This window comes from Hippoglossus stenolepis, chromosome 20 (genome assembly GCF_022539355.2).
Source record: "Hippoglossus stenolepis isolate QCI-W04-F060 chromosome 20, HSTE1.2, whole genome shotgun sequence".
Taxonomy (NCBI): Eukaryota; Metazoa; Chordata; class Actinopteri; order Pleuronectiformes; family Pleuronectidae; genus Hippoglossus; species Hippoglossus stenolepis.
The window spans coordinates 18,491,555-18,515,329 of NC_061502.1; the positions used below are offsets into that span (position 1 = coordinate 18,491,555).

General features: G+C 42.0%; 1 protein-coding gene across 2 annotated transcripts in view; it reads left to right on the forward strand.

Moving 5' to 3' along the window:
• tbc1d32 (TBC1 domain family, member 32) overlaps positions 1-23,775 on the forward strand; it is a 51,979-nt gene that overhangs the window by 19,502 nt on the left and 8,702 nt on the right. For both annotated transcript variants that reach the window (XM_035144326.2, XM_047338147.1), the window contains exons 25-33: positions 3,729-3,851; positions 5,545-5,653; positions 7,499-7,592; positions 7,685-7,810; positions 10,447-10,530; positions 15,403-15,472; positions 18,104-18,219; positions 18,934-19,088; positions 20,255-20,395. In XM_035144326.2, coding sequence (XP_035000217.2) covers positions 3,729-3,851; positions 5,545-5,653; positions 7,499-7,592; positions 7,685-7,810; positions 10,447-10,530; positions 15,403-15,472; positions 18,104-18,219; positions 18,934-19,088; positions 20,255-20,395 — 1,018 coding nt within the window. The remainder of the gene's footprint in view (positions 1-3,728; positions 3,852-5,544; positions 5,654-7,498; positions 7,593-7,684; positions 7,811-10,446; positions 10,531-15,402; positions 15,473-18,103; positions 18,220-18,933; positions 19,089-20,254; positions 20,396-23,775) is intronic.

Here is a 23,775-nt window from a genome sequence, read left to right on the forward strand (position 1 = left end):
TGTTTGTCCTTTTCCAACCAGGTTCGTGGTTTGTGCTTATTGAAATGATGATAGCGGATTTATTCAGTATTTTTCATATCGTCGGTAAACACTTTTCAACTCTCCTCCACAGTCAGTGGCTCACAGCTCCAAGCCCATTGGGTCCAAATGAAGGTATAAATTTTAAAAAGAGATCCTGAAAACACACAGTGCCAAAGTTATTTCCTAAAACAGCTGGGCACCGTGGTACTCAGCAAATTACTCGAGCAGGAGAATATGCTTTTGATGGGCACGCTGGCAGCTGCATATTTATGCAAATTTAATGCACTCTAAGCATTTATGGCAGCATGACGGTGTGTCTGGAACTGGATCAAAAATAAAGGGCCCGTGTTTGTTTTTTGGACGACAACAAACCTCTCGTTAGAATAGATTCATGGCCGGTTTCGGGGGATTTGTTGACAGAAAACTGTTAAAATCTAAACCCTGTATTGCTAAGCACATCTTTTGGAAAGTGAAACCTCTGGAGTTGGTTTGAACTGTTGCAGTTTTCATGTCCAATTGACCAAATGTCTCTCGTGCATGAAGCTCACACCGCAGCGTTTTGAAAATCGGTCTCAAACATCACTCTTGCGTATATATGTCACAACATCTTTGACCTTTTCTATCGTATTCAAACCAAATCGAATCACGAGCGCCACTGAGCATTTCCTCAAGTGGAGCAGCGGCCCCCGTGAAAAAAAAAAAAGAAGAGGAGCCCCCTCTTTCTTCCACCGCTCTCGATCTTCACAGGCTAATGAGCTAAAATCCCTCAGCCCTCTTCTCTTGTTGCTAAAAGCCGCTTTGTTGTCATGGCAACCACCGCTCTTCTCCCAGTGTTCTCCCCCCCCACCCCCCGTCTAAATTGTTTGGATGCCTCTAATCTACCCTCTCTGCGATCGACGCCTCTGAACACGTCGAGCTGTGTGTGCCGGTGCAGAACTTCATACATTTCATCCCGTTTTTTGAAAGAACGTGATCACACAACCTTTTAAAAACAAAAAAACACAGCATTGAAAGGAAATACCTGCAATGCTGTGTTTTTGTTCGTCTGAATCTTAACAGTGACGCGCTTTGCACCGTGGGTGAAGCAGGAAACAGTTATAGGTCTTTATTGTGTGTAGAATGCAGATGTTTGTATTGTAGGAAGACCCTGAGGTCCCCCCTCCGCACAGGAGTAGTGTAGCACTGGTGGTATCCCAGTGTTGTGTCCACACTGTGATCATAGACTGATTGTATACCTATTCAGAAATGAAGCCAAGAGTCAGTCTCATAGCATCAAATAAATAGTTTAAACCGAATGTAGTTTTTCTGACATAAACTTTGACTTGTTGGTTTGGCCCATACCCCGGTTTATGACCTACACTGCAGCCAGCCACCAGGGGGCTATCAAGCTACCATGTACCATTCTTTATGTTCAGCCTGTGGTTGCACTGGGAAGGTGCTGCTCAGGAAAACCGACATTTGGGGATTTAATACAATGTGACATTTCCACAAACTTCCTAGAAGTTTCATGAAAGTCATGGAAAATGACTTATAATCGGTTATTAACTTTTTCATATGTGCAACATTCAAACGATCACCAGCGTATATATATACGATGCTTTAGATGATTTGATTTAAACGTCTTCTGACTGCTCGCTATGAGTCGAGCAAATTGCTGACCATCTGCATCTCGCATCATGCGTGACCAATCAATCACGAGTATGATCGTCTGTCATCCTGGCAAGCAGATTACTCTCGGGTTTTAATTGGTTTATACATTAGTCTTCTGATGCATGCGGGCGCATAATCAAGGGAGTAATCATCTGTCGTAAGTGGATGTTTCAATGCAAGTCTTCCAAACGTTCAATAAAGTGAAGCATATTCCTTTTCAGCAGGAATGAAAACAAGGATTAAGTTCTTAGCTTGGATCAATTGTAGTGTTTCAATAACCTCAAACATCCATTGTAAATGTTTGATAAATGAATTGCTGAAGTATTTGTTATTTAATATTTGTTTTTGACGGCTGCTTAGACACAATTCTTTGTTTATGTCAGCTTGTCGTTCCCTGGGAAACTGTGGAGGCATTTTTCACTATTTTCTCAGTGTGCACGGACCAAGAGATTAATCAGAAGGATAATCAGCCGTAACTGGTAATGGAGATAACCATTAGTTGCAGCCCTGGAATGAAAACTCCAGCGGGCAGCAAGGTGGGGAGACGGCCTGGCTCTGTAGCTTCTTTGTGTCCAGCAGTGAGAGGTCAGGAGGCCGCTCTGATCCTCAGCCTCTCGCTGCTGCCGCTGTCAGAATGAGTGAGTGGAGCTGTCCGTGAAACAGGGGTTCACGTAACTGCCCCGCACATCAGGAAATGAAGCAGCTGCTTAAAAGGAGAGAATTTTCACCCCAAACATGCAAAGTTAAATCCTACTTCACCTCTTTTATGTAAAAAAAACGCGTGATTAGAAACTGAAACAACATCTTGTGATGTCGGGATCCAGTTAAATTATACTGCTTTTTAAACGTTGAGAAATAACCTAATGATAATTACGTTATTTTTTGAAAATGGTCCCTTAATAGCAGCAATAATGAAGAAGAAAACCAACTTGCACAGACGAGAAACTGTCTAAAAAGTAATGTGCCTCTTATGTTCAGAGGATTCGTAAACTTAACAGATTCATTACTCGTTTAAAATTAATGACAACTGCACAGAACACCTAAAGAAGGTTGTTATTGATTGAGCCCTAAACAGAAGTAATCAAATATTCCTATGACCACGTTTCATTGCTTTGCTGCCCCTTGTTTCAGTCTTTAGTTAAGAAATGTGTCTCTTTAGATGGTCTTTCATTTGAAAATTGACATTAATTATTGGAACAAGACAAATCAAGATCATTTCTGATCGTCACATAATATTCCTGAATATAGTATCTATCAAGTAAATCTATCTAGCAAAGATTTCCCCGAAAGTACTTAGTTTAATCCAAAGTGGTTTAGAGGGGTTTAAATGAGAGGGACACTCGTCCACCTGGCTCCTCCTGAATATAATGAGGAGACCAATCTGATAGAAACCTGATATACAAGACCAATTATGACTTAATTAATTGCGGGGGTAGTCTGGGGAGAAGGGAGACAATAAACATTAACTGGATTGTTGTGAGTAACGCTGCACAGAGGTGACACTTTTCGATAAGCACTCAAACAAAGTCTGAATGAAGATAAGCCGTAACATATTTACATGTCTATCAATTTAAATTCCTTTTATAGTTGTAGCACTCAAGTTAAAATCATCGAGGCGCGTTTAAGCGATGTTACGAAGCGTCTCCTCTCTCCAGGTTATCGGACCGTATAAACCAGACAGCGTTCTCAGGCTCTTGGTTTTCTTTGCCACTTTAATGTCCCAAAATGCCACTGGAGCTTAACAGCCTGCTCAAGCCTGGTGTCATTACCAGCAACAGAAAATCAACCATGAAGCTTTTCCCCCAAGGGCTCCCACTTAACAAAGCTTACGATTGGCCACGGCAAAGCTGGTGGAGAGAAATTGTGTTGACTGATACAGGACTTTGTGGAGATACGAGGCCAGAGGAAACAGACGACGTCCAAATGGGGTCTGTCTGTCTGCGTGGGTTTCACAGTGTGAGCTGCGTCCCAGCCTGTAACGGGCTCTGTAGTATCTCACGATGCCAGTCCTCCCTGTGTTCTAATGTCTTTTGTCTTGTTTGATTGTGCCGCCGTAGACTGCTCAGTGTGCTGTGCTGTAATCTGGACTCCTTCCTGCTGCTGGAGAGCCAGTACAACATCTGCTCCATGCTGCTGCTCAGTCAGAGGGACAACGTCACTGAGCCCGACGCCAGCGACGGGTAGGAACTGATTAATGCTTTGCTTTTGAGGTATTAGTTTTAATTGTTGAAGGATAAGCCCTTTTAAAACCTGCAAAAACCTAATATGAATGAATAATAGGATGCTGTTACATCTGAGCCAGGTGTATGTGGGAAAATTATGCATTTCATTGACTTTGTCTTGAGGAGAATAAAACAGAATAAAATCATGCACTATAATTTTACAACAGACTCTTTGCATTTACAATTTTCTGCTTTTATTTCTCTCATCTAAAACCAGAGATTGCCGTTGTTTCATCCAGGTTTTTAAATGGATCAGACAAATAGGATTCAATATGTTAATTCTGAGTTTTACAAGTGTAACTGTGCTTTGCTCGTAAAACACAGGCAGGAGGGATTTAATTCTTCTAATCAGATTTTTTTGGAAAGAAAGCAAATAATTGTCTTTCTCAAAATGTCGGAACTACCCCCATGTCTTGTCTCGACTTTTCAGCCAAAGCAAGAAGTTAACTTTATTCCAGCCGGAGCAGGTTGAGCTAAAGGAAGTGAAATCAGACATTAAGACATTTCAATAGCTTCCATATCAGGCCTGTTAAACTCTTAACATAGTCATTCGCTGTCGTTCACATTCAGAAAAGGCTCTTTGCTCCTCTGAGCATCGCTCTTGAAATGACAGAACATTTAATCATCGCTCGGGATGAGAAATTGTTTGTTTGTTTGCCTTGTCAAAGTGAAAATGGAATACGGGGAAGAGGAAGAAAGTGAAAAGGCCATTTCCCGAAAGTGGGCGTTCAAGAGGCCCCTCTCTCTTTTGTAATGTGTGGCGGAGCCGTGGCTGTTTGGTTATGAATGGAAATGGCCCTGAAATGTCAACTCCCATCGCATGTCTGAGTGCTGGCTCCATTTTTGGAGAATGATGATTTGTTAATTTATCGTTTCCATCTCCCTTCCCTCTTCCCTTCATGCTGCCATTATCATCATGGACATCATTTCGCTCTTCCTCCTCCTCCTCCTCCTCCTCCTCCTCCTCCTCCTCCTCCTCTTTCTCTCCTCCACTGTGTCATCTTAACCTTTTACTTTTTGAAATATTAACGTTGATTTCTCCCACTGCTTTTTCGTACATTCTTCGCTCCTTTCAATATCAATGAAATCCAAATTCAGGAAGACTACATTTGTAAGGGGCAATATGCACATTTTATTTTACTCCCTCTGTTTGAGCCATGAGTGATTTTCCTCCTAAAAAATGTATGCAAATTACACTTTGTGGCGAGCAGGCTCCACGTGGAAAGAGCACTGTGCAAGAATATGGTCCCATTTTATTACCAATTTCAAGCCCAAATTGCCTCCGCTATCAGAACTATCCACCAAGGCAGAATCCCTTCATCCCCAACAGTGCTTTTATAATTGCAATACTCTGATCCTATCTGAAATTCAACATGGAAACCTTCTCTCTCTCTTCTCTAACTCACCTTGCAGCACTGATACAGTCACACTCATTCGGAGGCTTTATTCAAAGTTCAATATCACTTGTTAGGGAAACTTGTCTGAGCGGCGCTAAATTGAGGAGGTCTGGTTGCCAGATTAACTTCCCTGACCTTGTCCACCCAACTATTATGGGGTTTAAAAGTGTTATGCTTTTATCTGCACATTCTTTTGCACGTATGTGTTAACACTTCCAATGCGATCTCTGTCGATGTCCCTTCATCCTTCTCAGGGAGTTCATCATCGACAGTCTCTCAGTGGAGAGGAATCACGTGCTGGTCCGTGTCAGTGTGGTCGGGGGTCCCGCTGAGAGGAGGCTTCCTCCCCGAGCTCTGCAAGAGGTCAGCTTTCTGTTTTTGTACACATTGTTGTTGTTCCCTTCTACCTGCGGGTGCATTGATTATTCTGGGAAATTAAAGTCTTGAGGTTTTGCATAAAAGAGAAATGACAACAGCAAGTGGGTTTGGGGTAGATGCGATGGCTTTTTCTTCATTGTCAGCTGTAAATAGATCTTTATAAGTGCCACACAGCCACAGAAATAGCTTCTGTGACACTGACTATCACAGAGGTTTGTGTTTTCGACATTTCACTGAGCAAATAGTCTAAAATAACCATCTTATATCTTCCAGGGAAGAGAAACATATAAGCTGCTCAACAATATTTATCTTTGACAGAAAAGGAAAAAAAACACTTCCACTAGCGACTACAATTTTAATACAAATGAAGTTGCTGTTTGCAGCCTAACCTCTTTAAGTCAGACATGTTGATATCAATTATTTAGGTGTTGTTCACGCTGAACGCAAAACAGAGACTATTTTTTTCTATTTTCTCACTGAGGGAAAGGAAAGTGTATGAAAGAGATTTCTGAAGGGAAAGTGTAAATTAGCTCAGTGAGTGTTTCCTCCATGTTTCACAGATCTGTTATTTATCATCTCTGCTGTTACACACGGAGAATAGAAGGAGCGGAGAGCTGGTGAATACATGCTGACTTTGTGTGAAATGTTCAAGACGAATAAAATATATTGACGCTTATATTCAGACTTTAACATCATACCAATTCAAATATTTGCAAGAACTCTCTGGAACGTTTGTACTTCTGTGTGCTCAAAGACTTCTTCATGGCTGTGTTTTTGTAAAAACTTAACAATGCACAAAATGAATACTCAAATTGTGAAATGAGAGGAGATATATAGCTTTAACACACCGAGGTCATGCGGAATATGACCATGTGCGTTGTTTATGCCCTGTGATTCAAGGTGTAATACATTCCTGTGTATATTCAATGTAGTTAATAAGCGTTAGGTTTGGTTATTGTTCAGTATTCATCAGATGTTTTATCAAGGCTGATTCTAGTTTCTGTCTGAATATCTGTTTAAAAGAAAACTAAATAAAATGAGGAAGAGGATTCAGAGTTCTCTGTGAAAGTACATAGCATAGAAATAACATGTTGACCTTTTATGTAGTGAGGTAAACATTGACCTAAGATGTAATTGAAAACAAAGACTTGGATTGTGATGCTCGTTCTGTAAATTCTTCTGATGAGAAGACTCTAATGCCAGCAGGAATCCTCATGAGCGCAGACATCTGGATAAAAAGGGCCTGTTTTCTAAACCCTATTAACATTTCGAGCACGTTGTTTTGGCAAGTCACATGCTGAGTTATGACTCCAAAGTTATGGTTCTAAAAAAATAAGTCGTGACAGGCGTAACGAATGCAACGCTAAACAGCGGGTTCCAAAGAAGAGAGGAGGGGAAAAAATGAACAGACGTGAATAACTGATGGAGAACAAATACAAATAAACACATGATGTGATGAACTGCTATTAGCCTGGCACTAAATAATGACTCTAATGAATTAATCTACAGTACAAGTTTCCAGTGTTTTAAAATGTTGATGAGTTTTCAGTGAATTCAATTACAAACAAATGTTAACAAATCCGACATAATCACCATCAATAAATAAAACAGCAAACTCGCACACAACCGGAGCAGAGCAGAAATGAATCAAAGAAATTAATGTTACTATGAAACATGTAGGTTTGAAAAAGGACCAATCATCTTAATCACCACCACCGAGTCACGTGTGGTATTTAATCTCATGTTTCATGTGATAGATATGTTTTAGTTCCACAAGTGAAATATCGTCGGTCATAAATAACACTGAGGTTTTTAATCTGCTCATTCCAGGGTGACGATCCGTATCCCTGGCCCATGTTTTCAAGCTGCCCTCCACCTCAGTGCTACTCCTCAGACCCACCGAGGATCCTCCAGCACTCACAGGGTAAGACACATGTTGGTCGATGCCGATATTAACGTAATGTGCATCGTGATTATTATTCTTTTTTCACCTCTAGTTTTATTCTCCGTTCACAGACTCTGAGATCGGTGCATTCCTGGCATCACCAGTAGACCCAGAGAGTGAGGAGAGCTGGATGGTGACCTGCCGTCGTCACTACTGCAGAGTCATGACCTCCGATCCCAGCATCGTAACTGGAAAGGGTAAGCTTCCGATTTACTGGGAAGCTGCGGATTACCCTGGCAGCCAGGATTTCCTCCCTTCTCTTGCAATCACAACGTAGCATTTGTACAGACAAACAGACCTTAATGTCTCACATAGGTCATTACAAGTGCAATGTGTGGTTAGCAGAAGTGTCAGCTGCAGAGGCAGATGAGTTGTGGTGATGACTAAAGCCTGGGAAGAAAGAATACAAATAAAATACAGGCTCAGGAATAACTGAAATAAACGATTGTAGTTGCAAAGAAGAGCTAAATACAAGAGTGAGGAAGTGGTGTTGAACCTGGTAAATACACTGTTAAGTTACTGATAGAAAATTGTTTCACAGGCTTTTATTAATAAATCAATACTTACAACACAAAGGCACAATCATCAAAAGTTATACAAATGTTCACGTTCTGTGTAACTCGATTTGTTGAACTTGCTGGAGCCACAGAGTCGAGACTCTACTTTCATAGACAGCTTCACTGACCAAGTTACAATGGCAGCTTTCTACACAATACATGTTACACAAAAAAGGCAAACAACATCAGGCCTGTTTTATTAAGAGGGATGTATAAACGGGATTGCTTTGATATATGGGAACTATTCCATTTTCCTCACACAATTAGTTTTTATTTTCAAGAGTATGCAGAATTGTGCAAACTGTGAAATAACTGTCATGTAACCATATAAATGCTTAATCACCTTATTCTTAGATAAAAACATATTTTTATTTCCTACATTAAAAAGCCACTTGTCATAATGTGTGTAGGGATATTAATGGGATTCCACATGATACAGTTTGACTATAGTGCATGTGGGATTCTGATGATGTCTTCTGTGCTCCTGCAGGTGCACCCTCCGCACCTCCTCACCAAGATTACGTTAATATAACGTCCATTCAGAACTCATCACTGCTATTGACAGCCACTATAAAACAACACTAACGTCTACTTTTCCACGTGGGAGTAAATGGCTTTGATTCAAGGAGGGGAAAAATACATCTAAATGAAGGAGGGACGACAATCTCGTCATTAATGCATTGCACTGTACAGTGATTGCTTCCTTTCATCAGCACGCTGTTGAGCTCAGCCTGTGAAAGCCTCCGTACTCGGCTCTGCAGAGCTCATTTACGGCTTTTCACACGAAGGCTACGATCAAGATTTATTTACTTGGCACATCATTAATTACGCAAAAAACCCCGGCACTCTACTTTTTAAGAAACATTCACAGGAGGAAATTGTAGCATTTATAGACTCACTACTAAATGAACCTAACTTCCTCTGCGGTTTATTGGACATTTACTTAAGTCTGGCTCTGCGGATGAAGATGCTGTGATTAACACTTGTGTCTTCCATTCGGCTGCAAGACAAAAAATGATCAACTATACTATCTCTTCATCCAAACACTCGTGATTAGAACTGTGTGCGTGTTCAATACCTCCTATCTCGTCAGCCTATTGATTGGTTAATTGGTCTCCCTCAGCAGCACGTCAATGGGAAGCTTCCACAGGAGCCCAGAGTCGCTGGAAGTTGTGATCAGCACATTGTGTTTTATAAACCGGCGCCTTGTGAAATGATCGTATGGCTGCTCTGGCGTGTTTCCACAGGGATTCATTACTTTATTGCATGTGAAGCAGTTGCATGAACAGGACTTCAAACATCCTATTTCACTTAGCTTATCTTCCTCTGGTGACACTGGAGCCCTTCGACTGTAGGGCCAGATAAGATCCTATTTAATCAGCCTGTAACTGTGTCGGAGCCGAGGGCCGCTGCTGAGTAGGACGAGGATATCAATGGACACTGATGAGCAGTTACACATGAATGAAATAATTCCACATACTAAACATATAGAAGTAAGGAAACTTCGAGGGCTTCAAGTGAAGCAGAAGTGCTGCTGTCACTCTACATATTAACATGATAGCAAGAGAAATGTAAGGGACACTTATATATTCAATATATATATATTCAATAGGCTGCAAAACCTCAGCCTCAAAATGAACATAAAACTGAATTCATCAGGAGGATATGTTTTGTAATAATCACAGCTAAATTACATTAAATCATAATACAAAACAAAAATATTGAGTAGAGTTTTGGATATAACTCTAAATAAGTCATTTCAGCCATATTATATACATTAATACATTTTATACATTAAACAGGACATCAGTAAAGAAAATACTTATTCAATTGATTTTTCAAATATCCATTAAAGCAAATGATATTAATATCGACTGTTGACTGTCTATGAAATGAAGCTCAAGTCAATATGAATGTAAGAGGCAGACTCTTTAAAACAGGTCCTGCAGAGTCTCAGCTCTGCTCCTGGGCCACTGTAGAGTGAGAGCACTGTATTATATTTAATACCTTTACAGGCACCCGAGGGTTTCCTTCCATTTCCACAATTAGGTCTACGGTGACCGCGGGTTGTTTCTTTGCATAGCAATGTGATACCACACTAAAAGCATCGCTGTCAGCGTTTACTCAAGCTTCTTGCAGCTGAGCCACGATCCTTTGCATCAGAGACTTTGCCGTCATAGCAGTAGTTTGATGTATTTGTAAATTGGTTTTACCTTGGACACAGTTATTTGCTGCAGCATAAAGTTTAACGCATGTGTCTGTTTCTTTCTCCTCAGTGCTGGCTGACCTTCTGGACAAGGTTGTCGTCCATCTCTCCGGCTCCGCCGCAGAGCGCTTCTTCTCTGCAGCTCAGTACAAAGGTCAGTGGAGACGAGCAACACGTTCAGTTCTTCCATTAACAATTTAGACGTACAAAGGCTGTGCAGTGGCTCAGTGGAAGAAGCCACATGCTTTGTGTTCAGAACATAAATCTAACTTCTGTATTCTCTTCTGTTTTTGCTATATACTGGACTATAAAAGTACCATTAAAATAGGTACAAGACAGTTTATGTGTGGCAGGTGAAGACAAGGTTCATAGTGAACTGATCCCCGGCCATGATTCTAGATGTGGAAATCAATTCCTGACGTTCAACGTTGGTGCAAGAGGTCGAGCGAGACAGACATGATATCACAGGACAAAGATCAAGACGCAGCCTTGAAGCTTTATCAATAGAATTGAGCCCGAAGCGCCTCGGACACAGAAGGTCTTGTTGTCGAGGGAGGTCGACCCAGCACGTCTTTACTCACAGTTTCACAAGAAAAGCTCCAACCAGCATCACCATGGTACAAACACACAGTCCATTTCCAAACAGGCAGGTTTAGAAACAGCTCCTGCACAAGTCAAAATAACAATATGTACCTGAGAACATCTGCTGGGGCTGTGCAGGTACAACATTGTCCTGTAGGACCTGAATGGAGAATCTGAGGAGAAGGGCTATACTTTATTTCACAGATTGTTAAACCTTCAGAGGAAACTGTGTGGTTTGCAAGTTTTATCCATAAAAACAGATTTGACTAACACGACTTGACCCTGACGTGCACGGTCCTTAACTCTACCTACAGAGGAAGTTTTCCTACACTGCAAGGTTAAGGTTAGTGGAGCCGTTCCAGCTTCGTCAGCTCCAGGGACTCCTGAATCAGCACACTGCTATCAGGGGGGTCTGAAGGACTTAAAGCTTCTGGCAGAATGTCAGAAAGGAAGGTTTTTTTCTTGGCAGGAGAAGAAAACTGTTGCCCGTAGCGGTGGATATCTCTGGTGGCGGTCATTGAGGTGGTTTAAAAGCTCAGCATATCAGCACAGAGGCTGGTGGAGGGTTGTTGAAGCTTCTGAATACTGTTGGGCTGTTTGTTGTTGACACTACTGCAGGGTTATGTGGAGGTTGGATACCGTCCCTGTGGACGGGCTGAAAAACTTAAATTTTAGATCAGATCTTACCACAGGATAAGAATTTGTTATGTCTCCCAAATCGAGCAGGTTAATAATTTAAGTAGGCCGGCTTGTTTGGTAGCCAGTGGGCTGAGGAACCCGAGCACACACTGGCAGCAGCCGGAGAGAAATGCTGCTAATTAGTGAACATCCACCTTGTGAATCCTCCTGAAGGTAATGAAGTGCTAATAGTTAACACATTTACTACTGACTGCAGTGACGACTTATTCAGTCTTTTACCTGGAAAACTATTCAGAAGTTGAAGTTGAACAGTAAAGACACGATATTTCTAAAGTAGTGTAAAATGTCAAGTTATCACACATATTGTATGAAACTGAAATATTATATCTATGTTTTTCTGCTGTTTGGCTAAACACCCGGATATTAAGATGTAACAGTGGAATGAAATGCGCTCTCTTTGTTTTCGAGCAACACAATTTGCTCCGGCAGGTTGAATAATAAACGAGATACACTTGACTTCTGGACTCGTGGCCGTGACGGGTGAGGAGACACAACGAAGAACACTGAACTGACAGAGGTTAATACTCAGCAAACGAGTCTGCTGTCTCCGTACAATGGGAGCAGTCGAGTAGGAAGAGAGACTGTAGGCAGCATCAAAACATCAATCAAACACACAGAGGCCACCGCACACACACACACACACACACACACACACACACACACACACACACACACACACACACACACACACACACACACACACACACACACACACACACACACACACGCTACATGTAACTGGCAGATTGTAGAATTCAACAAGAGCTGCGACAGCTCCCTGGTCTCCTCACAGGCTATTAGGTGGGAGGAATATAAGATGGCATTGTAATAGCTGTGTGTGTGTGTGTGTGTGTGTGTGTGTGTGTGTGTGTGTGCGTGTGTGTGTGCGTGTGCGTGTGTGAGAAATAGAAAGGACACTTTAAATATATTAAAATATTTAATTTCCCCTGAAAACTTCAATCTCAAGAGGAATAAACACAAGAGGATTGAATTCCTCTGTCTCAGATTTGTGATGATGCATGAATCTGCTCAGACAAGATGTCATAAGCTTTAGTTTAATCTAGTTTTACTTGGTGCTCAGACCATATTATGAGTTTCAATAACGAGACAGGAAACTGGTGACATCTTTAAAAGTGACAGAGTCTTTTATCATCCCTACGTTTTGTTTGATCGCTTGTAAATACACAAATTATGAGTATTTCAGAATGGTTATGCCCTGTGTGTGTCTGTGTGTGTGTCTATGGATTTGTGTGTGTATAGGTAAATGTCATGTAGTGTGTGAGTGGTCCATTAGTCTAGAAAAGCATTAAATAGAAGCGGTCTGTTGGCCAAGTGCACTTGCTGGTCACAATTAATTCTCAAAGGCTTGTGACTGTACTCTGTGATTTACTGGCTGTGTGTGATTTGCCAGGTACTTTAGACTCATGCACTTTCTTTTGTGTAATATGAAAAACCTACATGGCTTCAATGTAATTATATTTTTTTCAGCTTGTGCAAAAATGTAGACATTTATTTGCACCTGGATTGAAAAATGTCTTGTTTTTTTGACACTAATAATATTGTCATCATGTTGGAAACCAGCTATTACCACAGGCCAGGCATTTGCATAAAAGTCCATTAAATGGACAGAGTCAAATTTAATTTAATGTGCCACAGTAATTTCTGTAATGTGGTTAGTGCTGAGCAAGCTGCTTCTTTTCAGAGAGCGAAGGTGACAATACAGTAAAGCCCCAGTGATGTGGACTCTATGGGGCTGATGCCTATATACATTAAAAACAAGAGGTTCCTAAGATGTTGTTATTATTAAACCCTTATGACAAAGAAATGTGAGTATGGATTGATATTTGTAGTTTAGCCACACTTTATTATAAATCAAAGACGATAAGAAAGTAATGCTTGTCCTCTTCCCTGAGCGTGTTTGAGGTTATGACTGAATGGTACGTGGGTAATGAGCAGTTTTAAAACCCGCTGCAGTGTTTTTCTCCGGCCTGCAGCTGAACAGTTGTTGCACCGTATTGTGATGAAGTTTGTTCGGAGGCGCTCTGTCGTCCTGAATCGTGGAAGCCGAACAGGAGCTGAGGGGAGAAGTGGTTCTTCTTCAGGAAGTGGAGTCTTCTGTGGCTTATTTAGCACGGAGGAGGTGTTAATGGACTAAGATGTGGAAACCCAGCAGCTGTGGACGAGGTGCTGCGTGATCATCATTAAGGATCAAACCCTGTATTGTCGTTGTGTTTAAGTGCCCAGATTGCGCAGGCTCCCTGTAGACGTGTGCTCATCTTAAAGGATGTGTCTGATAGCAATCACTCACTCTCCTTTAAGCCCCTTAATTCTGCAGGCTTTTTCATTTTCAAGATTTTCTGTTCCTCTCATTTATCTCCCGCACAGAGGACTCCAAAGATTGTGGAAACCGAAAATCGACTCAGAGCTGCAGATTCACGATATTACACCTTTCAACAGTGGCTCTTTTCAAACAAAAGTTAAATGGCCGCGATTATAGTTATTACAAACTGTAAAATAGACTCTGGTGGCACAGGAAGACAGGAAGAGAGAGGAAGGAGGGAGGGAGGCACGAAATAAATACAACAAGAAGGCATTCATCTTCATTAGACAGTAATTGCCATCAGCGAGAGGTTTTTAGAGATGTTAATATGTGAGGAGAGAAGGGCGAGAGAGGAAATACAGAGCTACATGTCCTGGTGGGGCTTCATGCCTTCACCAGAAGCTATTTTCTCTCAATTAATATGAGATTCGATGCCCCGTTATTAATCTGAATTGCCCAGCTTTGATTTTCCCGAAGCTAACAATGTTGAATTATCACCTCGATATGTAGATTACAGCGAGAGTATTATCATCTCCCTCGCACATTTCTGCACCATTAGTCTGTAAATTGGATTTGAAGTTTTCCCAGCCACAGAAGCTGCCTGGATATAATACTTCTCCTCGTAATCTCAACACAAACTGTCTGAAGCAGGAGATCCATTACACGAAATATAATAACACTCTGTTCTCCCCCAAAGCCAGTAAGCAGCGGAAACATGTCCCAAAACAAAATATCACACTCCTCCTGCCGTTATTGCTTCATTCATCGTTGTCTCCACACAATTACAAGTGGAAACCCGAAAAAGCTAATATATTTTTATGATTCTTCACACACTTAATGGTGCTAAGTAAGAGCCCATGAGAGCAGCTGGAGAGGGATGGCGCCGCAGTCGTTACAAAGCTTTGGCGTGTGGTTCTAAAGCTGCACTGCTCCAGTATTTTCCAGCACAGTCGGACCCCAACTGCACGGGCCTTAAGCCCGGAGATAAAGAGCTTTCTCACAAGGCTCAAAAGTTCATACTGTAATTTTTCTTTTTTTTCTTTCGTTCTCTCCAAAAAACTAATAATAATAATAATAATACCCCCTAAAATCGTGAGTTACGACTCCACGAATCACGGCTGTGAAATGACTAATGTGTGACCATTAGTGAAATTACCACCTCGATACCACGCTGCCCTGCAAACATCACAATTAACTGCCAAGCAACCGCCGTAAAAAGAAACTGGCAGCTACAACGTTAATTGGCGCCACGTCACATCTGTTGTACCCCCGAAAGTCGCAAGTCACGATGTGTTGTCATGTTTCGCCGATTCTCCGCTGTTGTAATGGGTCCCTTTGATGAAACCTCAGTGAAACCTCCATCCACATCTCCTCTGTTGCTGGATAATAACTACCTCTCACTTTTTAATTGCCCTGTTTTTACAGCAGAGGAGACGAGTGTGAGGAGCGCGGTGTTATCGTCTGTGGAGCAGCTGGGGATCAACACATGTGTCAGGTATGTAAAGTGTCTGATGCTCATAAACTAATATTTATCAAGACAGCGTTCTCACTGCAGCAGCCTGGGGTCTGGTGAACGTGCCGTGAGATTTAAAAACTCCTTCATTCAACTGTTACCGGTTTTGTAAATAAGTGCGGTGCCCACGATTTAAAGAAAACTATTTCTGGTTATGTTTTCACCCCTGTCTGTTTGATTGTAAGCAACATAACACAAAAATAACTGAACGGATTTCCATGAAACTTGGTGGAATTATATGTTTTGGCTCAAGGAACAATATGAAATTTTGGTGTGGAGCCAGTTTTCTTTTTACACTTTCTTTAACAGATTCAAGATTGGGCATTTTCCTGCAATTTCCCACTGAATAATTCATGAATCTTGATGAAAAAAATCAGTCATATTTAGGGGACTGATATCTTTGAGTGTGTGAAATCTGGTGCAGCTTGATTGAATTTGAAGGGACTGGTGGGGACTGGTGGAGGTTCGCTCTCTACCGAGTGCCATTCGAGTTTGTGATGCATTTTTCATGTTTCATTTTCATGCATTTTTTGATAATCTCTTTGGCTACAGTTTGATACTGGAAAAAGTTATGTTAAATTTGTATTTGTATGCAGCTGCAGCATATTTATGGTCCAGATTTGTCTTCACATTGATTTCTGTTTCATAATTAGGCATTGATCAGTGTAGACGCAGCTTTAATCGGTTGTTTTCAAACCTCCGTCTCCTCCACTCGTCTCTAAGTGAAGACGCGAGTCGGTCGTCATGCGTCACGCTCACAGTGACAACATGCTGGTGTCTCGCAGGTGTAATGTTTACAGTCCTCTTCGTCTTAGTTTAGCTGGTTAGCGCGCTAACATTTGGTGATTAGCGCTAAACACAAAGTGCAGTCGGTGGTGATTACAGCAACATTTACAAATCTGATTACGCACAAACAGATTCTGAATACGCATTTACGGTTTTAAATCTAATCACACATCTGCGGTTTTCTTTAACACATTTTATAATCTGATTACGAACACACAGATTGAGATCATTGAGATACACAAACAAAAACTAATGGTACAATATTGGCACATAACTGTCACTTAAGTGCACACATGCAAAGAGTTAATGTAAATCTGCTACTTAAAGTAACATTTCCACTGTTTCCATATTATGGTTATTTTTAAAACTTTTTCTGAAAAGCTGTGACTGTCCTCTGCTTAATTCTGTTAGAGTTTCCTGAATCTAATCGAGCATTCATGACGGAGCCACGGCCGTGCTCCAACATTAACCGATATTTAAACCTCTGCTTCCATTTCTCAGTCAGCTCATGAGCTCAAGTTGAAAAGGGGGGAAGGTCATTGTCGAAGAAATAGAGAAAGCTCTTCTCCCACACGGACGGGAAACTAAAAAGCAAGACGTGGTGTTCGCTGTTTTCTTTAAATCAGCCGCTGGAGACTGTGAAGGACACAAAGACTTGTCCTCTCCGTCCTTGGTCCAGCTGCTGAAAGCCCAGATGTTGTTCTGTCAACACCTCGTGTACGTTCAAGTCCACATTGACTGTAGATGCTGAAGGCGTCAGAAAACACACGCGGTTATTATTCCCCTCTGCTCCCAGTATATAGACCTTCACACCTGACAAAGGTGCAGTGTAAGTGTTCTCCTGCTGATCTGCTTTCCCTGTAATGAAGCCACTGTGCATAATACTCTCCTCCGTCTCTTCTTCCTGTTTCCGTAAGTAGGCCCCCTGACTGGCGTTACTGTTCTCACTCTGCTCGTTCCTGTCTTTAAGGACCGCCTGCTGCTGCATTACATCGTGGAGAGAACTCCGCAGACGCCTTCCCCTGAAGGAGCTTTGTAGCCGAAAAGTTTCAGGACGTGCTCATAAAAAGTGTCATGTTGGCAGTTTTCGCGTCAATATAACACAGCACGAGAGCGTTACACTCAAAGCACCGTGTCTGTTTGGATTAAATGTTGTAAAGACATAAATCTGTACTTAATCCACGACTTTACAAGTGTCAGATTTGTTCAGCTAAATGCGACTTGTTGAATATAGTTTTGACAGCTGCTTCTGGGTATTTGCACGAGGTATTTCCTTGTCTCTCAGTTCTGGTCCATGTTGAGCTCATTGAACTCATTGTCATGTTCATGGGACGAGTCTGAGGAAAGGGTCGTGTCATGGAGCGTTCTGATGGAAGTGGCCGTTAGAAGACGGTGAAATGGAGCTCAAACGATGCACATGGTCGGCAACGATATTCAGGTTTTGAAGAAACCATTCAAACCATTGGTCAAGAGGCACAAAGAGATATTACACCACCATGAGTCCATGGATTCAGGCTGTTGATGCCCAACCACCTGCAGCCTCATCAGAAATTCAGATTAATCAGACCAGGCTACTCTTCAATTTTCAAGTTTCAAGTTTTCAAGGTTGGACGTGTTGTGCGTCCCGAGAAGCTTCTCTGCTCACCACAGTTGTAAAGAGCAGTTATCTGAGTGACCTGTTGTTTCTGTGAGCTCCAACCAGTCTGACCAGTCTCACCTGTCGCTCACTGCCTGTCTGGTGCCAACAGTCAGTCATTTAAATCCCATTTGACCTCATCTTAATGTTCGATGTTAAATCTAAAGTATTGTTTTGTCTCGTGTCCACAGGTACAGCCGACACCTCAAGCTTCTCAACGAAGACGCTGTGGACGACTTGACGCTGCTCATGAAGCACCTGAAGATCTTCTTGTCCTCTCAGAGAGTTAAATCTTCCTCAGAGCTCCGTATCCTTTTCAGAAACCACGTCTGCATCATTCTACAGTTTATACCGGCGCTGTAGTCACGCTTTAACATTCTGCATCCTGTCATTAAGTACCCTCAGGGTTTGGGTTATCAATGTGATGGTGGGGGGTCGCGCTATTAACTTATAGAACAGCAGAATTAAATTTGCAATCAAAGATAATTGTTCTACATAATATTGTATTATATTGTTCAACCCAATTAAATCCATAAATAACTTAAGTAGTTCACAGTTAAAGTGGGAAACCCAAAACAAAATGCTGATCTTTTGGGGAGGAGTTTACTTTTGTCTGTAGTTTCACAGTCAGATTTCCCAGTGTCGTGTTTTCCGGCGATGCCAAATGAAAACACTCTCATTCTGCTTTATTTATTATTCCTAATCATTAGCAGTGATGTGTTGACAGAGCGTGTTATTAATAGATGAGGCTCGTCTGTCAATCAGTTTCAAAGAGCACGTGTGTGATGTTGCACTGGATGTGTTTGTTATTGAGGGTTCAGGCCGTTGTCACGTCAACCAGCTCAGACTCTTCAGTACTTCTACTCCTCTTTAAACCTGGGGTCCTTTCAGGTAGGATGAAAATAGTTTACAGTCCACACGTGTCTGTTTTACTTTATTGCCAATGAACCACTTTCATGTTTATTTAACGTTGTTGTGCGTCTGAATCGTTCCCTTCGGCTCTTTAACTCCTGTCCGCCAGTCACTCAGCAGGATTGTTATCCAGGCCACGACTGGCTGGCCTCCACGGTTTTCCTCATCATGGCTGGAGATTCGGAGCGATCTCTGCGTTTGCTGCTCGGCCTCTCCTCTCTGCTCACCTCCGCATTCATCTGGCCTGCAGGGATACACGCATCCGTGAGCATAATGGCATGCAAATACAAAAACAGCACAATGAGTTCAGACGCAGACAAAAAAGGGCTTAGCGAGGGGTTTACAATTTGCAGTAATGTTGCAGCATAGGAGGAAAAATGAGATGGTGGCAGAGTTTAGGTTTGAAAGACCTTAATACCCAGAGTGTCCTGAATACATGCAGTCACATGTCAATCTCTTGAATCCTAATATTGACAGACAATGCCACTTTGATCTAAATCGTAACTCAGCTCAACTCTTGAACCCGTAAAGTTTAAGCAATTTGTGTTTAAAGGCCATATTTCCAATGCAGGGCTTCATATATTGACATAAACCTCCTTAAATTAAAGATGAGAATTGAACTTTGATGCCGTATCCATGATATTTTTCTAAAAGGGCCTGAAGGATGCAAAAACTAAAACTTGAAAAAACCTGTGATACCTAAAGAGGGACCCCTTTAAAAGTCCTCGTTTAAATCCCAACTTTTTCTCATAGTCAGCATTTCAACTATCACTGCGAAGAAAACACAGACGAATGAAGATGGTGATGAATCGTAACAATATTCATTCGCACGACTCGACGCCGCGGTTTTCATTTTTCAAGAGTCGTTTGCTGAGCCGAGAAAGACGAGCGAGACTGAGATGGAGACAAATGAGCGGTGGCGGACGGGGGGGAGTCAAATGAATAGTTCGACTGAGGGGAAGAAGTCCAAAATGAAGTCGAGATGAAGTTTTACTGTCATTATCCCCACCTCTGTCATCTCGTCGTCTCTGTAGCCTCTGAATCAATTACGGCTCAATTGGACTCGACTGAACGTGTGTTTCATGCTCTGTGTTCCTGATGCAGCTGGTGAATTTCTCCACACTGCCAGTTACCCTCCGTCTGCGCTGTGTGGTCGATTTAGTCAATAGGGCAGAAAACAGAAAGGGCACAAATGATTAACACACACACAGACACACACACACACACACACACAAACACCTGTATGTGCACACAGAGCTGGTTGTGTTTGCGTTACTCAGAACGAAGTCGGGGCCGTTTTATCTTTATTTCATGTTTTTCCTTCTCCGTCAACTAAGAATCCACAAACGGCATTTAAAGAGATTTATCTCAATGACTCCAACAGTTGTTTCCAGGATCAAGATGAAATGCCTTTGTGTTTATGGTGACAGGTGCACGTCGCTGTGGAAGCAGCTGAGTCAGGAATCCCCCCCGTCTACTGGTGTACGGCTCATTACGTGGAGATGCTGCTGAAGGTCGAGGTTCCTCTGGTCCACTCGGCGTTCAGGATGTCGGGTTTCACCCCGTCACAGGTATCACCTCTAGAGAATAGTTTCTTTTTCGCTCCGTAATTGTCCATAACACAGGATATAATGTGTAAAAATGAATTCTACCTAGTGTTTGAGAAATCCCACACTGTCGTCACATCTTCTGAATTCGTTTGAAAAACCACTTTGGTCTCACAGAGGATTTTAATTGTGTCCATGAAGATTTGTTTCTGCCATATTGTGTTAAGCTTTGTACGAATCACGCAGCTAAACCCGATGCATTATTCAAACAGGAATCCACACCCACGGGAAAAAAGTTAAACTGAAGTTTGAAGTCAATAGTTTGGGTCTAGACTGCTTCGCTTTAATCAAATATTTAAATCTTAGTGTCTTTTTATTATAACTTCCATTTTCTGAGCCTCTTCAGATCAACACAGCACAGACATGACTGCTAATGGAGGGAATAGAGAGGAGTGAACATTTCGTCAGCCACAACACAAAGACGTGACATCAGTGTTGCTGTTTGAATATTTAATCGATGGCATCAACGAGAACCGGTTACACGACCTTTGTTAGCGAAGGGTTTGAAACATTTCTCTTCTTATTCAGCTTTGAATTCATTTTAATGTAAAAAAAACCAAATCCAGCTTTGACATTTAATCAGTTTTCTGTGTTTTTATGACAGTAAAATATCAGTTAGATATTTGCTCCTCGCCACTTTAAATTCTTTTCTCACATCGAGGCAGAGGAAAAACGTTTTTCACCTTGAATCCTCTTATGTTTCATCCTGTCTTCCGCGTGCCGGCATTTGACAGTTGAGGCTGGCACATTGCGCGGCGGCGAGGACGACTCACAAGACTCGCCGCATTAGCATCAAAAGATCTGAACTCGGCGTCTCGGGGGCGTAGCGATGAGTTAACATTCAGCTCAGCACTTTGCTCTTCAAGGCGATAATCGGCACCTGGTCTTCTTCAGTCGGGGGAAGAAAGAAAAATCTATTCTGAGGTTTTTGAAAGTCTCACAAAGCAGCAGTGGAAAAATGGAGCATTATTCACCAGATGTTCAAACATCCGAGACAGTCAGACTCTCTGACAATAGGAGGGCGTGTGACAGGAAGGATACATAATCTGAAGCACGGGAACAATCCTGTGTGCAGCTCGGGTCTTGAATAGGAAAAACGCTTTTATTTTATATATTTGTGGTCCTCGTTCTCCACACTGAGCTTCAGAAATACTTCATGTCACTGAACAGTCACAGGTTTTCATCCACTGATTCAAAGAGTTAATTAGAATTCACCCAATGAATGAGCGGAGGGATGTGAATGACGATTTGAATTCCTGATTACTCTGCTATTTGTTGGCTTTGTTGGCCCTCTATCGTTTATTCTATAAATCTTTATGTTTGTACTATGAAGTGCAGGTTAAAGTATGAATACTTGTTGCCATGGTGTTAATAGTTGCACAGGGCATTGGAATATGGCGTCAAGACATGAATGACATTAAAACATTTGTCTGTATCGATACATGTTGGAATACAGTAAGTCAACTGAATGTAAAACTATAAATTATTCAAAAAATGTGAATGTCAAATTCCAACAAAACAGAAATTAAAAACAGAAACTTAAATATGAACATTATAATTTGTATTTGGAGGAACATACATGATCACATGACAATAATATTAAACTGAAAGCTTCTGAATATCAGCATTGAATTATGTCTGAGATTATTCCGTGTTTCGCTCACAGAGGCAGATTCTCTGGCTGCTGTGACCCGACCCGCTCAGATTAGTCACAGCTCTAAAGCCTGTTTATAGCAGAATGAAGACGAAGTGAAGAAAACACAGTCGCCCTCACCTTTTGGCCGCTGAGCTTTAACTCGCAGGGACAACAACAACAACAACAACAGAGAGAAGCACATTCAGAAAAAGAGCTGCACTTAGAAAAACACCTCGGGGGGGATTTAAAGTCACAGAGAGTACAGTGTGGTGCCTCGTGTTTCTGCCCGAGGGTTTCAAACCGACGGGCGGCACGGATCCAGTCGTTCCCTGTTTTTAATACAGCACACAAATTAAGATGTTGGTATTTTCATAATAGTCGAGCCGAGGCGGGGTGGGGGGGGTGGGGTGGGGATAATCTAATATGTTTATGGTGCCTAAGTGCTGCTCGTTTGTACGTTTGAGCAGACGTGTGTCATTAGTCAACACAGTGGCTAATTATTTCCATGACAATTAGTTAAAACCCAGCGTGCGCACTGTGTGTTGTCTGTTGAGTGATTGGAAAGCAGAATCTGAAGGAGGAGCTCCATCAGATTCAAAGCTGCAGATTGTGGTGAAATCATCATCATCATCAGGAACAGCGGAGTTCTGCCAAAACCAGAGAAGATTCCACCGACCAGTGAACTGATGCTGCTTCCCTCTGAGGCTTTTCACTCCGGAGCAACTTTCACCACGTTGTCTGTTTACTACACTTTCTACCAGCACGGCTTTAATTTGGGGCTAATTTGTTGCCCCCCCCCCCACACACACACTTTTGACCAGTCTAAATATATTTCAACAGCAACTGAGAACCGTCCATGAACATTTACCCACGTGCATGTTCCCCGAAGGTAGAAAAAACGGTGACCGAACCTGCCTGTTTGCCCGAATCTCACCCCAAACTTAGCCAATGTGACTTATTCCAACGTGTTTCCAGAGAGATTGTTTCAGAGAAGCTGACGAGGCAGAGTCGGCAGATTGAGTAAATAAATCGTGAACCTCAGACACACTCTTAAAGGAGAACAGAGCATCACCAGTGTTATTGTAATTGAACCATTCTTTTATCTGGCAGCGTTATTAGCGACTCAGTCTTGTCCATAAAACTTTAATGTGGAAATGTATACATAAGTAAAACTTGACATGAAGTTCACTCTGTAAAACAAGCTGTGTTACATCATGTTTCCATGTGAACGACGCCTGACGATTAACAGAACGCTGCTAATGAGGCGAGGAGGGTTTTCTTTAAAATCCTACATCTAATTGGTTCTCCGTGAAATATACAATTTAAAAACTGGCAACCGGCGGCATCCACTGCATCCCAGCCTCTGTGTGTGTCTGTGTGTGTGTGTGTGTGTGTGTGTGTGTGTCTGTGTGTGTGTGTGTGTGTGTGTGTGTGTGTGTGTGTGTGTGTGTGTGTGTGTGTGTGTGTGTCTGTGTGTGTGTCTGTGTGTGTGTCTGTGTGCGTGTCCACCGAGTCTGTATCTGTCTGCTCAGTTCCTTCCCCTGCTCGACTATCTTAACGCACCGGGTCGACTTTTCTGGTCCGACTTGTGTCTCTGAAGCGTGAAATTCACTCGTGAATGTATTGAAATTCCTATATTTACTGCCAGTTGACTTGCGATGAATTTTTAATGATGCATTTCATTTGTCTTTCTGAATACACGGGCGAC